Genomic DNA, 23,720 nt, shown 5'->3' on the forward strand with positions numbered 1-23,720 from the left:
ATACATAAAATAAATCTTTTTTTTTTTTAAAGCAAACAACAACAACAATAAAAAAAAAAGGGTGTAGTATTACTCTGTGGGAGCATGTGTGTCAAGGTCAGATGACAACTTTGTGGAGTCAGTTCTTTCCCTCAGGTCACCAAGCTTGTGCAGTCAATGTCTTTACCCACTAACCATCTTGCTTGTCTAATAAACATGTTTTAAAGGGAAGGCTAGGGATATAATCAGTAGCACAGTGCTTACCTAGCATGTGTGAGACCTAGGTTCAATCCCAGTCCAAAACCATAACTGTAACTGTAGAGTGTGTGTGTGTGTGTGTGTGTGTGTGTGTGTGTTACTAGGAACTGAACCTGGGACTCTACCACAAACTCTATATCCCTGTGCTAATATTCAATCTCTCCTCAGTCAGACTGGAGAAAGTCTGCCTTATCAATCACTATCATGAATCCAAAGCCAAAATGAGAAAGAGTGTGCCCATAGCACATTGTAGGCAAGCAGCATCTTTAAAGCCTGATATAATCACAGCACTGTAAGACCCGCCCCTTCTAAGTGTACAGTGAGGTGTCTTTGATCATCACAGTCACAAAGTTGTGCAAGCACCATCACTAGTTACATTTTCATCCCTTTAAAAGGAAATCCTGGGGTTGGGGATTTAGCTCAGTGGTAGAGCGCTTGCCTAGCAAGCGCAAGGCCCTGGGTTCAGTCCCCAGCTCCGAAAAAGAGAAAAAAGAAAAAAAAGAAAAAAAAAAGAAAAAAGGAAGTCCTGTACCTGTTCCTACAGCTCAGGGTTGTCCCTCCTACTAGTCTTCCACGTGTACAGACTAATGTCCTAGACATTTCAGGTCAAAGAAATCGCATCATCCATTGACAGGCTGTGTCTCCCTTCCTTTCACTCAGGTGGGAGACACCACTGATAATTCACCAGGCTGGTATTGACACACCACATTTTGCAGTCTATGAGTGGCATTTAAAAAGTATGTTGATATTACTTATGTTAACCGGCAAAGAATGACTCAAGATTTGACGCAAGGTACCATATATTATCTGCACACTGATCTCTTGGCCTAAAATACTGATTACTAACATTGTACAATAGATCAATTTATAAATCAGATTACAGCCAGATATGTGTGTGTTTGTAGGCCTAGTGCTTTGAAAGGCTGAGGCAGAGGATTGCTTAAACCCAGGACAGGGATAGCAGCCTGGAAAATATGGAAAACCCTCCACTTTAAAAAAACAAACAAACAAACAAAAAAAACTAAAGTAAAACTCCCTAGATAAATTAAACATTAATATATATATAATATTATATAATACTATATATTATAATACTAAGATAATAAGATACAACACATGTTCATTCTATTGTGTGTCTTGTGGTAAGATTAGTAAAGTACTTCTTGGCTTCCTCTAGTACCTCACTCTAAAGCTGCCCCTCTCCTCCTTCCCTTCTGGATCAACACTGCAGCCTTGCTTCCTGTCACAACTGATCCAACTGGACCTGCTGGCTCCTCACTAAGATAAAAAACTAAGACTCTGCTTCTAGCTAGCTGTTCTCATCTTGGTTCCAAGAGCTACATCAGGAGACTACCTGTTACTATCACCTGGCACTTGAAACAAGCAGCAAGCATGCAGAGGGAGAATGGCTCAGACACCACACAGATAGCAGCTCAAAGTGACGAGGAGCAGGAACGCCTGGGCACACTGGGTTGTTTCAGCCCGAGTCTGGACCATTCCTACCGCTCAGCTACACTCCTGCCCTTGATTTTTATTTATAGAATATGCTGCAGACAACAGGTTCCTCTTGATGGTTAAGCGAGGAGGTTTCCCTGATCTCCGGCCAACAGTCCTGATACAATCACCTCCCCAACAAGCCTACTGTGGGCTTTTGTTTGTTTGTTTGTTTTGCTGTAGAGTACATCGCAGTCCTTGTGGACACTAGGTGAATACACTGCCAGAGCCCTCTCCAGCTCTTAAGTTAGTTTTTTTTTTTTTTTTTAGCAAAGGCTTTATTTTCACAGTATTCATTAACCAAACACTTTAATTACTACCTGTAGAATATTTTTAGAATTTATTTATTAAAAAAATTCTCAACACATTCTCGGATAAGTAGGTAGAATAAAGTTAAGGTTTCTGTCAATTTTACTAAGATCCCTGAGCTGGCAACACAGGTAAATGTAGCGATGGTATTAGCCTGGTATGTGCATGGCAACCCCTTTAAAAAGACCAATACCACACACACCAACTCATGTTTCTATCCTGCAAAAATAAAGGAAGTCCTTCCGAAAGGAAGCTCTTTTGAGTTTTGTTTCGTTTTCATAACACATCACCTCATGACCATTTGGGCTTGCCTACTAAATGTTTTTAAGTCTTCTATATATTCCTAAAAAGATCTGAAATTTTGGGGAGACAACTGACTTATAGTTCCTTTCTAAGTTCCTCCCCAAAGGCCTCACTAAACAACATAAGTCAGCACAGAGATAGAGTAGCTAACTTATCTAGATTAATTTTCTCATCCTGTAAATTAATGCGAGATAGTGTAATTAAGCAACACATCTACTGATTACACCATGATTGCTGAGTAGGTCATGAAGCCCAGTAGGCTCTCCCTACAGCCTGGTTAGAGGCTCCCGCCTCCGTGGATCTCTGAGCCTTCATCTGCTGCTTGTTTCTAGAACCATTGCTTCATTAAACACAGTCATTTCCATTGTCTCTTTCTCTCTTAGGGAAGGCTGGGTTCAAAGATGTTTCCAATTTGAGGGCATAGACTTTTCCCTAAAACCAAATCCAGGATTTGTCATGTAATAAGTTTCTAGTGGAGATTGACAAAATAAATAAATACATTTCTTAAAAATCCTTATCACAAAATTTAACAGAGATGGACAGGCCAATCATCCTTTGAAGTCTAAGACTTGGCTCCGGAGGGAATTTGTATTGCACTGTTTCATTTATTCACTTTCCCTAAGACATACTTAAATTTTAAAACTTGTATTTTATATTTTAAAATCTTCAAGGAAATCCCCTTATAAATCACTGAAATACTCCAACTGTGAGCAACTCCCTTCTTTGTTTCTGATGGCCTGGATCTTAGGAGTGCCTTTCTGCAGCTGAGGGAACAGTATGTGACAAGGTGACAAAGTGCTACTTATTTATTTCTCCCCCTTTCACAAAACCCCAAGGCTCTAAGTTTAAAGATGATGCACAACAGAATCTGCTGGTTTTCTTGGACTCACACTGGGCAGGAAGAAACTAGAAACTGATTGTAGCCTAATTCTTTTCCAAATCAAAACGGTGACCCAGGGATAAAAGTCCAATCTTTTTTTTTTTTTTTCTTTTCTTTTTTTCAGAGCTGGGGACCGACCCCAGGGCCTTGTGCTTGCTAGGCAAGCGCTCTACCACTGAGCTAAATCTCCAACCCCAAAAGTCCAATCTTTTAAGCTGGTAACCACAGCCCAGCTGGGTGGGAGTGAGTGATCTGCTCAAGGGGATGCCCAAGTCACCACAGCAGCCCAATGGGCAGATGGCACCCCAACAGGCACAAGAATAAAGAACTTACTTTCTACTTTCTGCTTTTAAAAGTGAGGATGAGAGTAACTTTCCATGGAGGGGAGTTATTGTTTTCTCAAACATTAAACATTGTTTCCTAGTTCGGGTTTTAAATTGCCACCAAGACACAAACGTTATGCTGGCTTTGCCCTGGAGAATGAGGAAATAAACCCAGTATCATGTCCTCTGTACTACCCAAAGGGTTGCATCACAACTACAGAGCTTCTGGCTTTGCATGTCCCTAACTGTCCTCAGCCCCCTTTCCACTCCCAAAATCTATAGTCCAGAAAGATGGACATGTGCTCTACATGCTGATCAAGTGTGAGCACCACAAGCAAGACTCTAAGCTGGTATAAAAAGGACCAACCAGAGTCCTTCCTAGTACCGTATCTGACACAGAGGCTCTGAAAACCCAACCTCTTCCCACCATGTCAGGACTAACTACACTAGCAGAGCCTAAGACCATCACACAAAGAGAAACAAAGTCAAACCGTTGCTTCTCAACCCTGAGCTGGTTCCTTCCATTTTGTAAGTTAACATTTAATCTTTTTAAAATATTATTTTACTAACTTATCTTTATGAGTGTTTTTCCATATGCATGCCAGGTGCCCTCGGGGGTCAAAAGAAGGGCATCAGATCCCCTGGAACTGGAGCTACTGACAGTTGTGACCCACCATGTGGGTGCTGGGGGAATCAAACCTAGGTTTTCTGGAAGATCAGCGAGGGCTCTTAACTGCTGGGCTATCTCTCCATCCCATAGTTTTATATCTTTATCAGCTTCAAACCAGAAGATCCCTTTATTCCTAAAATTGTTTGAGTTGTATTACTATCAGCTGTAACTCAAAAATCCAACTATACTTATAACCCAAACTACATTGATTCAGGAAGGAGGACCGAGGCAAGCATGGACCCGCCAACCTGCTGTCCTTCAAAGCCTTTGTTAGTGTGGATGCCTCTGGCAGGTCCTGCTGTTTCTCCTGTCTATCACCAATACACTATCTCCACCTGTCAACAATCTACCAGGGCAATCCTCGAATTCCTTAAAATCCTAACACAAGTTTGCATCATTCGATTTCCTATAAAGTTGGAGATAAAACACATTCCAAGCAATACATTAGATGGAATTTTGATTTTTTTTTTATTTTTTAGGATTTCAAAGACATCAATTTCATAAGGCAAAATTTCCAGATTTAAAGCAAATCCAACCAGGATACGGATATTTCAATATATTCTATCATACTTAGCAACAGCATATTTTCCACTTTAGAACATTTGAAATTAGTGATGAAACTCTCAAACATACCTCCAGTAAGGCTCCTGTCTGGAAGAACTTCAAAGGCTTTTCTATTGAATAATAAAGACTATGGTAGCTCCCCTTAGCCAGGTATGCTCTCACCAGCCCAACCGCTATCACCAGCCACCTAGTGAAAAAGAGAGCACAGTGAGGAGAGGAAGCAAGAGTACGGTGGACTCGGGACAATAGAGGTAGGAATAGCAGGGCTTATCTAAAAAAATTAAAAAGACCCTAGATTTACCCAGTGCTGTGATGTACCACCCACATGAACAGCATGGTCCCCAGAGTGGCTCTATTGGGAGGTGGAACCTTTGAGGGCTGAGACCTAGTAAGACGTCTTTAAGACATCAGGGGCACGCCCTGAAACAGACCCTAGGACCCCAGCCCTCTTTCTTTCTCTCTTTTGTGGCATGATCATGAGTTCTGTTCCTGCCTTGTCACTGACCCAAAGTAAGGAGGTCCCTTCAACTGTGGGCCGAAATCTCCAAACTGCACCAAAACAAACCTTCCTTCTTTGCAAGTGGATTATTTTAAGTATAGTATAAAAATGATGGACACATCAACTGTAGTTCACAAAGACCACATTGTAGCACAAATGAGTGTTACACTACCTACAACATCCTGTAAAATAAAATTACATTGTGGCACCTCATTTGTCTGGAACTGGGCTCTTTGATAAACCCATCTGCTGAGAACAAGGCCAACTGGAAGGGAAGAAGCTATTGTGCAGTTAAATCAGATCCCAGAAAGTCTGAGTGGAACAAGGGGCTCAGTTTTACGCTGTTAAAGGCTCTTTAATAATAGTCAAACTGGGAAAATATTTTAAACTATTTTCACAAGTGTCTCAGTGGGACATGTCCATATATCGTGATCTTTCTTATCTAAATTACATACAAAGTAAGAATAAAAGTTGCCTTTGAAGAGGAATAGTTTTATATTTTCCAAAACCAAGTGAGATAAGAGACCAATCAATAGGTATATTGGTTAGAAACCCACAAAACAAGAAAGCACTGGGACACCTAGTTGTGAGTGTTACCTTTCTTCTCTACCTTCCCTCTCAAAAATTAATACTAGGCTTGTGGTTTCCTGTTATCTATAAGGAAGCAAATGGCGCCTGGTCATTAAGGCCCATCGCAGGAAGAACAGATTTAACTAAATGTACACGTTTAACTAGGCAACAGTATATCCTACAAACCACCGGAGGGACATTAAATAAGGATTTATAATAGAAGAAATAAATTCCTTACTGGTCTAACAGGTCAGTATAGGCAGTAACAAATTAACATTCAAGTTTATTATCAGTTAAAGTTTGATATGTTATTATCAAGTTTATTATAAATTAATGCTCAGGTTGACTAGAACTAGAACTGATTCCCTCTCAGAATCCTAACTTCTTTTCTGCGTTAAGACTCCATTCCTCACCCTTATCTTGTGTTCCATAACCCAGAAAATGAGGTCCTTCACCTTACTTGAATTTGCTAGAATAGGAATTTCATATACCCACATATACAGGATCCCTAACTGTTCTACTAAAAAAAACCAAACAAACAAAAAAAAAAAACAACCAAGCAAACAAACAAACAAAACAAAAAAACAAAAAACAAAACGGAATCTGGGAACATGCATGTGAAAGTCAACTTGTATCTGCTGGAGTTCCACTGACCTACGTTTAAATCCAGAGATTCTGAGAATGTGTTTGATCTTATGCAAGCCTGTGTTCCTTTCTTTTCGTCTTCTCCTCCTCCTCCTTCATTACTCTGTGTAGACCAGGCTGTCCTTTAACTTAGAGATCCACCATCTCTGAGCCTATGTTTCAACACCTACCATTTCTAATACTAACAATCAGTCTACCACCCTCCCAGGCTATTTCTTCATTAAAAAGCAACATAATAACACTTACAACATTTGTGTAAGCATGTATTAGCATGTGCTAATACCAGCAGCATCTAAAGAACATACGAAAACGAGCTGATTGAAGCAAGGTGATTTGGAACAGGATTTCACTGTATATATGTGCTTTGTGCCTATTTTAAGTTTTGAAGCCTGCCAATGTATTTCCTACTGTAAAGGATAATTAAGACTAAAAAGTCTTACCTAAGAAAATAGCTGGGGCAGGGGGGGGGGGGAGCCATGGCGCTAGGGATATAGTTCAGAAGTAGAGCGCATGCAAGTGTGAGGCCCTAGGTTCAATCCCCAAGACTAGTAAACAAAACAGCAGCAGCAGCAGCAAAGAATGATAGGGTGTCAAGAGTGGTGGCACAGTTCCCTAACTCCAACAGTCAGAAGACTGAGGCAGGAGGATCACAAGTTCCAGACAGTCAGGACTACATAAATGAGCTCTGGTCTTAAAAAAAAAAAAACAAAACAAAACAAGGGTTGGGGATTTAGCTCAGTGGTAGAGCACTTGCCTAGCAAGTGCAGGGCCCTGGGTTCGGTCCCCAGTTCCGAAAAAAAGAAAAGAAAAAAAAAAACAGAAAAAGAAAGAGAAAGAGAAAAAGGAAGGAGGGAAGGAAGAGGACAGGAGAAACTGCACGTAAGAAAGTTTTACGACCTAGAAATTTCCTAACAAATTATATTGTGATCCACCTCACCAAAACCACCGGATTGCGAAACCTGGATTCACCTAGCCCAACTCTACCTAACTGGGTTTAAAACAAAACAAAACAACAACAAAACAAAACAAAAACAAACAAACAAAAAAAACCACTAGAGGCCCAGAGAAAGAAGCAGGTTTCTTCAAAGTCACAGGGCAAGTTGTGTGAGAACTGGAACTAAAAACCCTCTTCAAAATTGAAGAGGCAGAGTTGAAACTGGGTAAACACCGTTCCGAGGGTCCATTCTCTCCCTACCTCAACTTACCCCAAGAAAGTCTACCTAATTCCCCCCTCGGAAGTCTACGCCCGGGTGTCGGGCGGCTGGCCGAAAACTTCGAACAGATTCCCACCGCCTCCCAGATGAACGCTCCCGCTAGGGTTTTGAAAACCACCGCCTAAAATGAATGGTCTCCGCAGCCAGTCCGGCTTCCTCGCCCGGCTGGGGCAATCACGACCGGCCGCCCCGGACTGGCCTCCGCCCCGCGCCGCGCAGCCCCGCACCTGTGGCCGGCCCCCAGGCTCGCCGGCTCGCCCGCTCGCCCCGCCGAGGCCCTGGCCAGGCAGCTCTGCGGCCACCCTGCCCCGCGCTCGCCCCGCGGCCGCCCGGGCTGCGGGTCCGACACCCAGCGCGCGGGCTGCAGAGCGCCCCCGCCGGCCGCAGAGCACGCTCCCCGCCTCCCCGGGGGAGCTCCAGCCTCACCCCGCCGTCATCACCACATTGTAGATGACCAGGTACGCCGTGGCCACAGGCCCGGGGCCCTTCTTCTTCCGGGAGCCGCTGCTGTCGCCAGCCCCGGCTCGTCCACTGCCGCCCCCATTCCCCTTGGTCGTTGCAGTCGCCGCCGCTGCCGCCATGTCAAGCGCCTGCAGCCCGCTCTCCTCACGCGTGCACCTCAGACCCACTGGGTACTGCGAGGGGGCGGAGGGAGGGACGAGGGGGAGGCGGGGCCGCGGCACGGGGCGGAGCTAGGGCAGCGCCCACGGGGCCGCCATCTTGGATGAGGGCAAAGACGCTCCAGGCGCTCCCGCCTGGCGACTCATCTCCGTAGCCGCCGCCATCTTGGATGGGGGTAATTTCCTCCGGACTTCCGGCGGGCAATCAGTTTTGGCATCCAGCGCCATATTTGATTAGGTTAATGTGAACCTGGGTCTCACTTGCCAGGCCTGCTCTTATGAATAATTAATTTGTTTCTGGTCATTTGCTATCTTATAACCATCTCTTCCTGCTGGATCCAAATGACATGTCCTAGTCCTTGGTAATTTTAGCCTCTCCCAGGTACCATATCTTTACCCCTGTACACAGTTGCCCAAATAGCTAGGGTGATTTTCAGCAGTTAAGCTTGGTATCCTGTTAAGAGAGCCGCAGGAACCAGAATTTTTGCAACATACTATCTTTCTCTTCAAATTGTAGCCAATTTAGGGAACCAGCCTTCCCCATCTTTTGATTTTTTTTCTTTTAACCTGCACTGTTGGACAATTCCAACAGTCTTTGGGGGCTAGGCAGTTTGTCTCTATTCATAGGCCTTCTTTTTATGAAAGAGGATTAAGGTAATTCAGTGGCTAATAGAGAACCAAATGAGGCACTAAAGAGTTAATTATACCTAAAGGTTATGGGCTAGTGGGAAGGAAGTACTCCTACTGAGTTAAAACAGAAATAACTTCTGAAAGCTGCTTTAATCTGCTGACCCCACTCATTTCTTTTTTTAGTAGTTTCTTCATAAAAGTACCTTGCTATCAATGTTCATAAATAAACTGATTTATGTAACATAATAAAGTATGTATGATTCCAGGAAGAATTTTTGGAGCATATACAAGGTTGTACTGTAGTTTAATCAAAATAAACGAAAGAAACAGAAGTTGTCACTCTCCCAGAGATTACACAGAAGGAGCCAGGCATGAATTGATATGCATTAGCTAGTGAAAAGTGGTGTTAGAAAAGTATCACAATGATCCAGGTCACAATGACAGTGATTCAGACCAGTGTGATAATAATTGAAGGAGGGATGAACACTGAATTCTTAGAATATTTTAGAGTTGGTGAAACGTTTAGGTTAAATGTTTGGTTTTAATGGAAGGTAAAAGAGGTGTTCAACTTGGGAGAACAAGTTGTAAAAAAGTGGATTTGAAGGAGAAGTCAGAACTTTTATGTTCAGCTTGAAATCCTTTTTAGAAATCTAAGTGGAGATGTGGAAGACACAACTAGATTTAAACTCTGAGGTTCAGGAAGACCTGCAGGCTGGGGGGGGAGGGGGGGACAGGGGAGAGGAAGAAGGGGAGGGAGAGAGATTGATTGATTGATCAATTTGAGACCATCGGGATGACAATAGGATTTAAAGTCATGATGTCCCCTAGAAACTGAGAGGTAGCAGCAGAGCAATTGTTGAATTCTCATTCTTTTCTGCCCTCGAGGAATGTAAAGACATCCTGCTGCCTTGTTTTCCCTGACGTTTTAAAGAACAAGTCATGGAGAAGGGAACAGGTTTGGTTTTCAACACACATATGATAGTCCACAATCATCCCTAACTCCATTCTCAGGGGATGCATTGCCATCATCTGACCTCTAAAGCACCAGGCACACCCATGGTACATATACACACATGCAGGTGAAACACTTCTACAATAAATAAAATAAAATAAAATAAAATAAACAAGCCCAAAACAAACAAAAAAATCCAAAAGTGCATCAGCCCCCCACCTCTCATAAAGGAGTGAACTATTTTTCAAAACAATCATTCACTTTAAAACTCTCATTCATTTTAACTGATTCTCTTTTCAATAATACAATAGGAAAGTATAATAACTTTCCTATTATATCAACTTAAAACTCAGTATCTATTTTCGTAGCCATTTATACCCAAACCCATCAGTTCTGCAAAGGTGATTTTTTTTTTTCTAATTACAAATGTGTTCACATCTACTACTTTTCTCGTCCTATTCCTGTAACTTTAATTTTTTTCAAAACCTATTTTTAATGATGGTTCTTAAAGGCTTTAACCTCCCTTTAACCCATCACCCACCAAAGGGAGTGGGAAAGAAGAGTAAGGGGAAGTAGACCTAATGTTTAGAAAGGTTCTTTGGAGCAATTCCAATCTGTGTTGTCTGGAAATCCGTAGCTCAGTTCACAGGTTAGCAGTGGCAGCTCTGTCTACTTTCAAGTACCTCATGGAAATATTGGGTCAGCAACATTGGTGGCACAAGCTATCAGGAACAGCTAGGCCCCAGCCTTGCCTCAAGGAAGGACCAAGAAGAACACCAGAAGAGGTTCTTGGCTGTGCCTCTCTCAGGGAAGGGTTGACCAAGGAAGACTTGAGACCCACTAGCGTTACACAGCTAGTTCTATAAGCAAGCCAAGCTCAGCCCCGTCACTGTCCATTGAGCCCTATGTATACCTTCCAAATATCACATGTCCTCCACGGGTCATGCTTCAAGTGTGCAAGCTGACATCACTCTGCCATCAGCCTTGGTCTGTGGAAGTGGTGAGAAACTGCAGCACATCGCCAGAAGTTTTTCTGATGCATTTCTTTCTATGGAGTTCTGACAAATGCAGTTCAACTACACAATGTAAGGCACATCAATACAAGCATGTTATTAGCAAAGAATCCTTCATCACGTGTCCTTTCCTATGCTTGCTTTAGCAAAACATCCTCTTTCCTGTGTCTGCTTCAGCAAAACATTCCTTCACAAGCCTACCTTAAACTTTAACACCTGTGTCCACTTTAACAAAATGTTCCTTCACTGTTTGCCCCAGCAAAACACCATCCAACACAACTGGCTTTCAAAAGAATCCTTAAACTTCATATTGCCTTTTAACATGGTTTTTAATGACAACTAAGATACACTGTAACAATTCTGTACAGACCTTAAAAGAAAAATATTCAACTTCATATGGAGAAACAAACAAACAAAATAAAAAACAGGAGAACTAAAACAATAAAAGAACTTCCAAAGGTTATCACCCTAATTTCAAGCTGTACTACAGAGCTATAGTAATCGAAATTGCATGGTATTAGCATAAAAACAGGTTGCTCAATAAAATCTAATTAAAGACCTAGATGTTAATCCACACTTATGGACACCTGATTTTTGATAAAGACGTCAGAAACACACAACTGAAAAAAGAAAGCATCTTCAACAACGATGCTGGTCTAATTGGATGGTCTAAATGGGACCTCATGAAAATGAAGTTTCTGTAAAGCAAGGGACACCATCAATAAGACAAAACATTAGCCTACATGTGAATGGGAAAACATTTTTACTGACACCACATCTGACAGAGGGATAATATAAAAATATATAAAGAACTCAAGAAATTAAACATCAGCAAACTAAATAATTCCATTAAAAAATAGAGTACAGATGTAAACAGAATTCTTGACAGAGGAATCACAAATGGACAAGAAACATTTAAAGAAATGTTCAGCATCCTTACCACTAGGGAAATGCAAATCAAAACAACTCCAAGATTCTATCTTACATCTGTCAGAATGGCTAAGATCAAAAGTACAAGTGACAGCTCAATCTGGTGAGGATGTGGAGCAAGGGGGAACACTCCTCCACTCCTGCTAAGAGTGCAAACTTGTACAGCCATTTTAGAAATCAATATCAAGGTTTCTTAAAAAATTGGTAATTGATCTACCTCAAGACCAGCTATACTACAAAGACACTCCATCCTACCACGAAGGCATTTGCTCAATCAACTATGTTCATGGCAGCTTTATTCATGATAGTAAAAAACTGGAAACAAGCTAGATGTCCCTCAACTGAAGATAGAATAAAGAAAATGTGGTATATTTATACAATGGAGAATTATTCTTCTGTTCAAAAAAAAAAAAAAAAACCAACATCATGAAGTTTGCAGCAAGTGGATGGAATTAGGAAAAAAAATCATCCAGAGTGAGGTAACCCAGACCCAGACATGGTATGCACTCGCTTATAAGTAGAGATTAGATGTAAAGAACAGTCATGTGACAGTTCACAGACCCAGATAGGCTAAGTAACAAGGAGGGCTCAAGGGGAGACACATGAATATCCCTGGGAAGGGGAAATAGAAATTTCGTGAATTGACTAGGAAACAGGAGGGATCAGGCAGGGATGGGAGACACAGAGGGAGAGAGTACTGGGAAAGATGGCTAGAATTGGGAAGCATTTCAGGAGCAAGGTAAAAGCTAAGTGCAATGGAAACTCCCAAGACTCCTAGTAATGGGGAATACGGAGCCTGAACCAGCCATCTTATGCAACCAGGCAAGACTTACAGTGAAGGGATTGAGTCACCAACCCAGGCACAAATCCTTCAACCTACAATTTGTCCTTTCTAAAGGTGTTCTGGGGCAAAGGTGGCTCAGAACTTGTGGGAGTGGCCAATCAATGACTGATCCAGCTTGAGAACCTTGACAGAAGGAGCCCATACTTGACAGTGCTTGGAGGGCCAGGAACCAGAGGGTGGATAGCCCAAAGACCTAGGATAGAACCAGACGTAACCAGAAAAAAAAAAAAAGGTCAATGAAATAATTCCTAATGAGACTTTACTATGCCTGTAGTCCAGAGCCTAGCATAATTGTCATCAAAGAAGCTTCAACCAGCATCTGGGAGGAGCAGATGCAGAGACCCACAACCAAACATTAGATACAACCTAGAGAATCCTGTGGAAAGATTGTACGAGCCAGAGGGGTCAAGACCACCACAAGAAAACCCACAGAATAAATTAATCAGGGCTCATAGGGGCTCAAAGAGACTGAACCAACAATCAAGGAGCCTGTGTGGATCTGACCTAGGTCCTCTGCTTTTATGTTATATACTTGGAGTTCTTGTGGGATCCATAGCAGTGGGAGCAAGGGCTGTCTCTGACTCTTTTGCTCCTTTTAGGACCCTTTTTCTCCTACTGGGTTGCCTCATCTAGCCTTAAATGAGGGGATACACTTAATCTTATCATACCTTGATGTGCTATGTTTGGTTGGTATCCTTGGAGGCCTGCCCTTTTCTGAAGGAAAATGGAGAAGTGGATTTAGGAGAGAGGGAGGGTGGGGGGTTTGGGTGGGGACTGGGAGGAAAGGAGGTAGGGGAAATTGTGGGTGGCATTAATATACGAGAGAAGATGTTTTTTGTTTGTTTTTTTTAAAGATATAATGTAAACCATTTAATGTGACCTGTAATAATAGTCTGGGTTTTTTTTTTTTGTTTTTGTTTTTGTTTTTTGTTTTTTGTTTTTTGTTTTTTTGTTTTTGTTTGGTTTTGGTTTTTCAAGTCAGAGTCTCACCATGTAGCTCTGATTGTCCTGGACCTCAATCTGTAGACCTGGCTGGTTTCAAACTCAGAGAGCTACCTGCCCACCCTGTGCTGGGATTAAAGGCTTGCAGCTCTGCCATTTAACTTCAACGGTTTGTTCTCTTCCTGCCTCTTCAGTCTCACAATTGGAGCTTTATGTAATAAGTAAGCCCTGGGTCCAAGTGCCAAATGCCATGCACAAACACCCACTCCAGTACACACACACAATTTAAGATTCAAAGAGATAAGTAGTTATGAAAAGCATAGAAAAGAGATCTAATCCGTGTGATCATATTGGGAAATACAGATTAAAGGGTGCAGTGACTCAGAGTTGATTTTTGGAGCACTGACACAAGCCTTAGATATAAACAGAAGAAGAATTGTAACAAGGGACAAGGAGTACTCGTGGTCAAGCAGTCTTGGCCAAGGATGGATGATCTATAAGAAGGCTCTGCTGTTTGGGGATCCAAGGTGAGTGCAGGACAGTGACTGGAGACTTCCTGGTCCTTGGGAGCTTCTGGACCATGACACTATAAGAAGCTGACAGTAAGCTAACTCAGTTACCACTCCTGTGCCTTTAGCTTTAAAAGGTTATGAGACAGGTTAGGTATTATTACCATGTGTCTTTGTCACTCTTATGTTGCTGTGAACAGACACAATGACCGAGGCAACTCTAAGGAAAGAAAGCACTTAATTGGGGACTTGCTTACATTGTTTGTGTGTGTGTGTGTGTGTGTGTGTGTGTGTGTGTGTGTGTGTGTGTGTGAGAGAGAGAGAGAGAGAGAGACAGAGACAGAGACAGAGACAGAGAGAGAGACACAGAGAGACACAGAGAGAGAGAGAGACAGAGAGACAGAGAGAGAGAGACAGAGAGAGACAGAGACAGAGAGACACAGAGAGAGAGAGAACAGAGACTGAGACACTCTGGGCTTAGCATGAAACCACAAAGTCCATCTCCCAGTTACACACTTCCTCCAACAAGGCCACACCTATTAATCCTTCTAAGCATTTCAAACAGTGCCTCGATCCCTGGTTGCTAAGCTTTAAAACATGACTCTATGGGGGGGAAGGCATTCTTATTCAAACCACCAAACTGTGATTTGATTAAGGAACCTAAGAGCAAAACAAAGCAGGTAACTGATCAAAGTAAAGGGGACAGAGAAAAATGAAGGCGACATGCTAGGACTTTATCTTGCTTTGAGTTACCTTGTGGGCCCATGTGAGGGCCTTAGAGCAAAACCAGTTGTTGTTAAGCGCCTACTAAAGTCTCACTCACACCCTGCTCTGTCTAGCTGTAGCATATTCATCTTAGTTCTTTTGGTGAGCAAGCCTCCTTTTCATCAAGATGACTTCTCTCCCTGTCTTCATTCTGATCTAAATTCTTCAGTAACATTATCAAGGGATGTTCCCATGAATTTCTGGAATGAGTTGATTTCCCAACCATGATATCTACATTCGTCCATCATGCACACCACAGTCATTTCAACTTGTGTGTGTTCTCTCTCCCACTACAAGTCTTAGAAGACAAGAACAGTGGTGCATTTTGTTGGTGGAAGCTCGTTTCAGTTATTTGCTTCTATGTTCTCTTTTGGTGTCTAACACAATACACCAACCTGTCAAGATGATATAGCCTGGTTTGATCTTTCTTCACCAATCAAGTAATTACTTGAAGACTTGCAAACTATGAGGACAGCAGACCTAATTGGGGCCCTATTACAAAATTGTAGATGCTTAGTATTTGTCATTTTGCTTAGATTACTAAAAGTGATGGAGTCCTGGGTGTTGTGATAAGCAATGTTAATAGAAAAGAAAATGAAAAGGAACCAGATATGGTTGTTTTAGTTTTCTTTATGTTGCTGTGTCAAAACACTTACAGCTTTAGTCCACAATGGTGGAGACAGAATGGCAGGATTCATGGTAGTGGGAATGTATAGTGAAGTCCTCTCATCTTACAGGGGACCAGGAAGCAGTGTGTGAGTGGAACTAAAGGCAAGGCCATATCCTTCAAAGACCCACTCCTAGAAATCTTCTTTAACTTCTAGACCACACCTCATGGAGGCTCTACAACACCCCCCCATCCCCCAACATTAAGCCTAGGAAGGAAACAAGTACTCAAAACAAATGCTTGATTCAACTGTAAGAGTTCCAAAAGTTGGGGGACATCTCCAGGATGACCAAGGATAAGGGAGGAACCCAAAAATCAAAGGGGGTGACCTTAGCTGTGACTCACTACACTGGGGATATGGAACCTGAAAAGGTCACTGCCTGTAGCCAGGTAGGAACCCCAGTGGAGCGATAGAGACACCAACCCACCCACAAAACTTTCAACCCGAAATGTATCCTGCCTACAAGAAGTGCAGGCATGGGGGATGGAGCAGAGACTGAGGGAATGGCCAACCAATAACCAGCCCAACTTGAGAGCCATCCCATGGGCAAGCACCAATCCCTAACACTCTTAATGATACTCTGTTATGCTTACAGACAAGAGGAAGTTGTCCTCTGAGAAGCTCCACCCAACAGCTGACTTAAACAGATATAGATATTCACAGCCAGACAGTGGATGGAGCCTGGGGACTCTTATGGAAATGTAGAGGGAGGGATTGCAGCCCTGAAGGGAATAGGAACTCCATAGGAAGACCAACAGAGTCAACTAACCTGGACCCTTGGGGCTCTCAGAGTCTGAACCACCAACCAAAGAGCACACACAGGCTGGACCTAGGCCTCCCTGAGCATATGTAGCAGATGTGCAGCTTGGTCTTCATGTGGGTCCTGAACAACTGGAGCAGGGGCTACCCCAAAAGATGTTGTCTGTAGGTGGGATGTGTTCTTCTAGCTGGGCTGCCTTGTCTGCCCTCAGTGGGAGAGGAAGCACCTAGCCCAGAAGAGATTGAAGTGACAATGGAGGAGGTTTGGGGGAGATCTGCTCAGAGAAGAAGGGGAGGGAGGATGGGGGAAGGATTGTGGGAGGGTGTGACTGTGAGTGGGATGTAAAGTGAATAAGTTAAAAAAAAAAAAATTAAAGGGGCTGGGGATTTAGCTCAGTGGTAGAGCGCTTACCTAGGAAGCGCAAGGCCCTGGGTTCGGTCCCCAGCTCCGAAAAAAAGAACCAAAAAAAAAAAAAATTAAAAAAAAAAAGAGTTCCAAAAGTCTATGGGAAGTGGTGACCCATGCCTTTAATCCTAGCACTTGGGAGGCAGAAGCAGGCAGATATCTGTGAGTTCAAGACCGTCCTGGTCTACAGAGTGTGTTCCAGGAGAGCCAGACTCCCCCAAAGTCTTAACTGTTCAAAATTCCAAAGTCTCTTCTGAGACTCAAAGCAAACTCATGACTATAATCCTTCTAAAATAAGATTTAGAAGTTACATACTTTCAGTGTAAAATTTATAGAGTAAATGTTCCTTCTTCAAAAAGAGGAATGGGAGGATAGCAAGGAAGACTGGGCCAGCATAGCATAGAAATTCCACAGGGAAGGCATTGAGTCTGGAAGCCCCATGTGTGGCCCAAGTGAAAGAACTACCGAATGCAAGCACATTTGGGAGATCTATGTAAGCTATTTTGAGGACTACAAAGCAGTTATCCCTGTGAGGGAAGATAAGTCACAAACAGCTTACAGACAAGGTGTTAAAACACAGAGATACAGAGGGTGAAGGAGTGCTACAAAGGCAGTGAGAAGAGCTAAGGCACAAGTGATGTATCTACAGAAAGCTAACCAGGGTGAGATGAAAAGACAGTTTAAAGTAAGGCTGGTCTTCCCTCTCAGATGGGAACTGAAGCCCAGGAACCAACCACACATCCTGAGAGGAAGCCTCCTCAGCAGAGTTGTTGCAGCTCCAAGGTGAGGGTCTCCCTGACTGAGCTGAGGAGGACTTCAGGAGCCTCTGCCCTGCTCCACTTCTTCCCTTCTTCCTGGCTTCTTCTGATGAGGGAGTCACACCACAAAGCAAATCTCACAAAACAGATTTATTGGGAGGATCCAGGAGGTGTAAGGATGAATCCAGAAATGGCTGCCTCTGCTCCCTGGGAGTGAACAGCAGGGAACTGAGCAGACACAGCATTTATATAGGGTTTCATGGCGGCCAGGGGGGCGGGCAGAGCTTCTAGGGTGATTTCCAGGGTGAGAATCGGAGGAATTTCAAATCCTGAGTTTGAGGGAGATCAGGGATTAGTGGGTTTTCCTGTTCAGAGTTTTCACCTGTCATTAGCATAATTTCGGGAGAGTTGCGTTGAGGGCGCTGGAGATAATCTTTGTGATACTCTGGAAACGCCCTAGGACAGTGAGAAAAGTCTGGGAGAGGGGGTCTGGTGACTATAGCTCCTCAGTGGTGTGGAGGGGGGAGTGCAGGGGGTGGGTCAGGGGAGGGCAGCACTGGCCACTTCCTGCCTTGAGTGTTTACAAAGTTTACAAAGCTTAAAAGGCTTACAAGGGGAATCCACAGCAGAGAAGCCTATCCCTGCTGCTCCCGCGTCCTAAAGAGCAACAAATGAATTGTGGGGGCTGGAGTACCAGGCCGGATAACTTAAATTTGAACTAAGACATGATACCAAAAGGTCAGAAGTTCTTAAATAGTTATAAGTTGCAAGTGTTTCACTTCCAAAAGGAAAATGTATTTCACATATACCACATTCTATCGCCTTTGTAACAGATTACTACACATTTAGTGGGTCAAACAGCATGATTTACTCCCTTAAAGTTCTGGAGGTGGTCAGAGGTAGAAAATTACTAGTAAGAAACAGAACTAACGTGTCAGTGAGAATAGTTCCTCTGGAAGGTTCCAGGAGAGAATTCATTTCTTGCCTGTTGCAGCTTCTAAGAATGCTAGCATTCCATGGCCCATGTCTACTGCACTCCAATCTGCACTTTTGCTGTTACTTTTGGGGGTAGGGGTGGGAGAGGGGTTATTACCAAAGCCTTCTGTGCCCCTCTTTTTTTTTTTTTTTTTTAAATAAAACTGTATCTGCAGCCATCCATGCCACAGAAAAAGCAGTTTCCTTGCCTGTTGGGAGTCATTTGCCTTTTTCTCTGAAGCAGAGAGGAAAAAATAAAGAAGAGTCTGCCTGCCCAGCAGAGTCAAGGCAGCTCAGGGACTGCTGGCAGATTTCCTGGCCTGCTGAGTCATGGAACGATAAGAGGAGGTACACTTGGGGCCGAAGGCAAGGGGGCTGAAGGCTCTGTTGACCTTGGTAGAAGGAACAGGGAGACCTGAGGATGAGAACAGATGTCTTGTGTGTATATTTCATCAATTTTTTTTCTGTTACCTTGTGGCTTTGCTGCCTCCCCATGGTTCTGTGAAGAAAAGGCTAAGAAAGATAAACTTGAGGCTGATGTGGTATTGACCTGCAGCCCTCCCAATTCTAAATTTTGACTTTTCATCTTTTTTTTTCTGCCTTTTTTACCATTAATCCTCATCCCTACCCCCACCCCCACCCCCACCCCCACCCCCACCCCCACCCCCACCCCCACCCCCAGAGACTGTTGGATTTGGGCCGGTGGGCCTGGCACACTTGACCTTTTACAGTTAGTAAAAGCATGGATCATACACATCCACATGGTTTCTGGCCTTGCCTCTTTTAAAAAAATTTTGTGTGTATGGGGGTGGGGGATGGGCAGGGAGTATGTATAGGAGAGCACAAGTTCTGTGGATACCACAGGCATCAGGTTCACTAGAGCTTGAACCAGGCAATATGAGCTGCCAGCACATGTAGGTGCTGGGAGTTGAACTTCGATCTTCTGCAAAAGGAGTACACAGTCTTTGTTTTTGTTTTTGTTGTTGTTATTGTTTTGTTTTTGAGACAGGTTGTGCTGTGTAGACCTGGCTGGCTGTCCAGGAACTTGCTCTGTAGACCAGGCTACTCTTGAACTCAGAGGTCTGCCTGCTTCTCTGCCTCCTGGGTGCTGGGATTAAAGGTGTGCATCACCACTGCCTGGCTGGAGAGCTATCTCTCCAGTTCCCAACGCCTCATCTCTTAGCACTGTACAGTGACCATTCCCTTTCAATCTGAGCTTTGAAGAAGACAGTCAAACCACAGCTATTTAGTTTCTCTCGGGTGTGATATACTTGAAATCACACTATATGATGCTTTCTCCGACCCACTCTGTGCTTCGGAGGAATCACCAAGGCCGTTATTCTCCTGATTGCACAGCATGCAGAGGTGGCAAGACATAAGACAAGGCAGGGAACTCTATTCGTCATCTTTTTGCCTCCACAAGAAAAGGGCAAGTTTCTGCATGAAAGATGTAATGTGCTGGTTAGATTCCAGGTTTCGAAACAATGGAGGCTCACTATGCTTAGTTAGAGAGAAAGGACTTTATTGATAGGACATTGGCTAGCTCATTAAGTTGATGGAAAAGCTGAAGAATGAGGTTTGGACATGGACAGAAACCATGGGAAATGAAGGAGCCAGAAATAGAGACCAAATCAATACATAGGAAGAGTGTGGTTAGTACTCAAGTTTCTGTCATTGGCATAGCCACCACTGGACGTTACTGCTTCCTCTGTCACCCATGGAAAGACTCTATATGGCCATTCTCTGCGTTATTCCAATGTCAAGGTCTTAAGCGTTGTCAGCCGGCTAGGAGATCTCATGTTCAGATGCTACAGATGAAGGAGATGTGGAAGGGGACTGTTGAGTTACACTGGAGGCTCCTTATTGGCACAGCTCCAACTAGGAAGTGTGGTAACCTGGCCCTGATATAAAATGAGCATCATAGGGAATATCACAGTCAAGCATATCTGGCTCCTGCCTATTCAAGGGAAAGGGAACCGAGTCATATAATTACTTAAGACCTATGAGATTCATTGAACCTTGCAGCTCACCGAGATGAGATTGCGCGGTCACAGAAGTGAACGGGAGCCGGGCTGCCCTCTCTGCTTTGCAGAGCACCTTTCCTGCTCCCACCTAAGTTTTCTTTGCCTGTGACTGAGGACAGAGAGGGAGAGGGAGTCTATGCTGTGGCATAGGCAGCTATCTTCCATCTAGGGAGCAAGGCTTAAGGATCTCAGCCTTCCTTCCCACCTGATCAGCAGGAGAGGGGCTATAATTACCTGTTTTGGGCTGCCTAGTGAGCCATGAAGACAGCTAACATTTAGATTCTCATTTAGTTATAGATCTAACTTCTCCGAGACCTTAGAGGGAAGGGGGAGTAGTGACAGTGTTGACTCCAAATGTCACCCTAAACCTCCTTTGTTACATTTGAATCTGATTTACACCCCCCCCCCCAATAAACTCGTGTAGCTATTCCATTGTCACGGTAGCACTGTTGGTAGTGGGTCTTTAAGAGAGATTGTTGACTTTCCAGAAGAACTGGGTTCACTTTCAAAGAGCATCCCATTTTCGTTCACACTGTGCTTACTTGTCCTTCCCCTTCACCAAAGATGCTCAGAACCATAAACCAAATAAACTTCCCTTCTTTTATACAAATTATCCAATTAGCTATTCTGTTACAGCAACAGAAAAAGGTCTAAGACACACCAGACTGGTTGGCGTGTGTCCTAACCTGAAAACAGTATTTTGTCAGATTATGGTATAGGCAGAGGTAGAAAAGTCAGAAACAACTAACGAAAGCAGCAGCTAAGCAGTGCCTAGCGTTGGTTCTCAAGTCCCATCTACACAGGGTGCTACTGATGGACAGATGTCACGTGCACACTAATGGTGATTTAACTATGAAATATTTCCCATAGACTCAAGTGCTTGAATACTCAATTCCCAGCTGTTTGAGAAAGTTATGGGATCTTGGGGAGGTGGAGTCTTGCTGGAGGAAGTTAGTCCTTGGAGGTGGGCCTTGAGGTTTTATTTCCCAGCTCCACTTCCTGTTTACTGTCTGCCTCCTGAGTGTGGATGTGGTATGGCCAGCCTCCGGTTCCTACTTTCATGCCTTCTCCGCCTGCTGTCATGCCTTCCCAGCCATGACAGACTGTATCTCTCTGTAACCACAAACCTAAAGAAACTCCTTCTCCTTTAAGTTTGTTTTTTTTTTTTAAAAGGATACTTAATCGCAGCACAGAAAAGTCTCCCAACTCCCACGTATACATGCACAAGTAGGGTGTGTTACAGGAGAGAAACAGCACGTTTTAAATATAACTCTTGTCCGTGTTTCTAGCTACACATAAGAGAGGGGATTACCTTTTTTTTTTTTTCTTCTTTTTCTTAACTTTTTTTTTTTCCCCTGGAAGATGTGTAAGTCTCCAGGAGGGAAGGAGCATTTATGTTTGTTGTCTCAGGCTGTACCCAGGAGGAACCATATCTTGCAACACAGTAGCGTTGGTGTGCCGATAATCTCACCGTTCATTAAAGGAGGGAGGAAATCCGCATGCAGTTGAGATGTCTGTCTGATACCGCTAGCCATTGGGCAGCGGTTCACAACCTCCCTGATGCTGCCATCACACTGGGGTGACTCCCAACCATAAAATTATTTTGTTGCTACTTTATAACTGTAATGTTGTGACTGTTATGAATCATAACGTAAACACATATCTGTGTTTTCTGACCGTCTTAGGTGAGCCCGGTGAAGGGGTTGCGACCCACAGGCTGAGAATGGCAGCGACAGAGAGAGCATCAGCAACATTTTTCAGAGTTGCTTGTTATTTTGATCTTTGTAATCATCAATGGAGCCAAGGCTACATTTTATGAATACATAGTAGAAAATGGCAGAAGTATGCTAGGGGTCATTTCAGGAGTTGATGGAAATCCTGTTCTAATTTCCAGTTAGAATTCATTTAATGATTTATTCTAAAAGATAAAATGCGAGTGAGCAACCCAAATAGGAATCTTAAAAAAAAAAATCAAGCATTCTCTCAGAATCCAACCTGAAAATCCACTAATTTAATAGTTACGTACCGAGGGTAATGATAGAAAAACATTGCAAGTTTTAGACCCAATTAAACTATTATGCTTTCTTTCCTAAGAGCAGAAATCTGTCTGCACAGTAAAAACATTGCAGTCCATACCAAGCCGTGGTCTTGCTCCTGTTGCAGTAGTGGGCTCTGGCTGCATGGGATGGCTGCACACAGGGTCCACAGCTGAGTTGACTATTGATGGCAGTTTTCCAGGGCACCACACTTGACTTTTCAAATGTGGGTTCTGGGGATTGAACATAACTTCCCGCGTTTGTAAAGCAACCATGTTCTTGACTAAGGGATCTCCTCTGTCCTCCTTCTTGAGATTCTAAAACAAAACAAACAAAAACAAGGGCCCTGTGTTTTCATTTTGCACCCCAGCCTACATAAACTGTATCCAGTCCTGCCTGGCTGTCAGAGTCTTGGCAGGCACCCAGTGGGAGGGGGATAGAGTTCAAGGTTCAATAGGCAACCTTTCCCCCAGTCCCCATGTTCTCTCTGTGGTCCCTTTGTCCCTTCAACAGGCCTATTGTCTGCCAGTCCACAGCCCTTTTACATCTTCTCTGCCAGTTAGGGAAGGACAGCCATCTGCCAAGTTAGCAAGAAGGAGAGGTGTCCAGTTTCCTTGCTCTTGTAATTCAGTGTTTGTAATCACTTTGCTTTCTGAAGTGTTTTTTCCTCCTCTTTATACAACAAGAGAGTAGAAATTTTATATTAATTTCCAGTTTGTCTATTCTACAATTTTTTTTAACAACTGAACCCTACAACTTAGGGAGCTGGAAGGATGGCTCAGTCTGTAAATGCTTGTTCTTAAGCAAGAGAACATGAGTTTGGATTCCCAGCACCCACATGAAAAGCGGGATATAGTAATGTGCATTAATAATCCTAGCTTTGGGAAAGTGGAGGCAGGAGGAGGCCAGGAGCTTGCTGGCCAACAAGTCCAGCCTATCAGTGAACTCTAGATTTAGGGGGCCATTCTGCCTGAAAAATAAAGTGGAGGGCAATTTGAAGGAGACACATGATATCACACACATGTGTACAGACACATATACATGAATTTATACATATACAAAATTATATATGGATCTCCACTGGCTTCACCTTTAGGTCCAGAGTTGAGCAATGCTGGGCAGAGGACACCGATCTTAAAGATGGAATAAGGCTGAAGAAAGTTAAAAACAAAAGCAAAAAG

At 43.3% G+C, this 23,720-nt stretch overlaps 1 protein-coding gene across 4 annotated transcripts in view; it reads right to left on the reverse strand.

Moving 5' to 3' along the window:
• Positions 1-9,202, reverse strand: part of Hacd2 (3-hydroxyacyl-CoA dehydratase 2) — a 93,506-nt gene extending 84,304 nt beyond the window's left edge. For 2 of the 4 annotated variants that reach the window (NR_175003.1, NM_001402103.1), the window contains exons 1-2: positions 8,135-8,353; positions 4,850-4,967 (exon numbers count right to left, since the gene is read on the reverse strand). Coding sequence is in view for 3 of the 4 variants with exons in the window: in NM_001402103.1 (NP_001389032.1) it covers positions 4,850-4,967; positions 8,135-8,289 (273 nt within the window). In the remaining variant the exon portion in view is untranslated. Of the gene's footprint in view, positions 1-4,849; positions 4,968-8,134 lie in introns of all 4 variants that reach the window. The other 2 variants (XM_006248439.5, XM_039088915.2) reach the window with 1 other exon arrangement.
• Positions 9,203-23,720: the final 14,518 nt, after the last annotated feature.

Source organism: Rattus norvegicus, chromosome 11 (assembly GCF_036323735.1).
Source record: "Rattus norvegicus strain BN/NHsdMcwi chromosome 11, GRCr8, whole genome shotgun sequence".
NCBI lineage: Eukaryota > Metazoa > Chordata > Mammalia > Rodentia > Muridae > Rattus > Rattus norvegicus.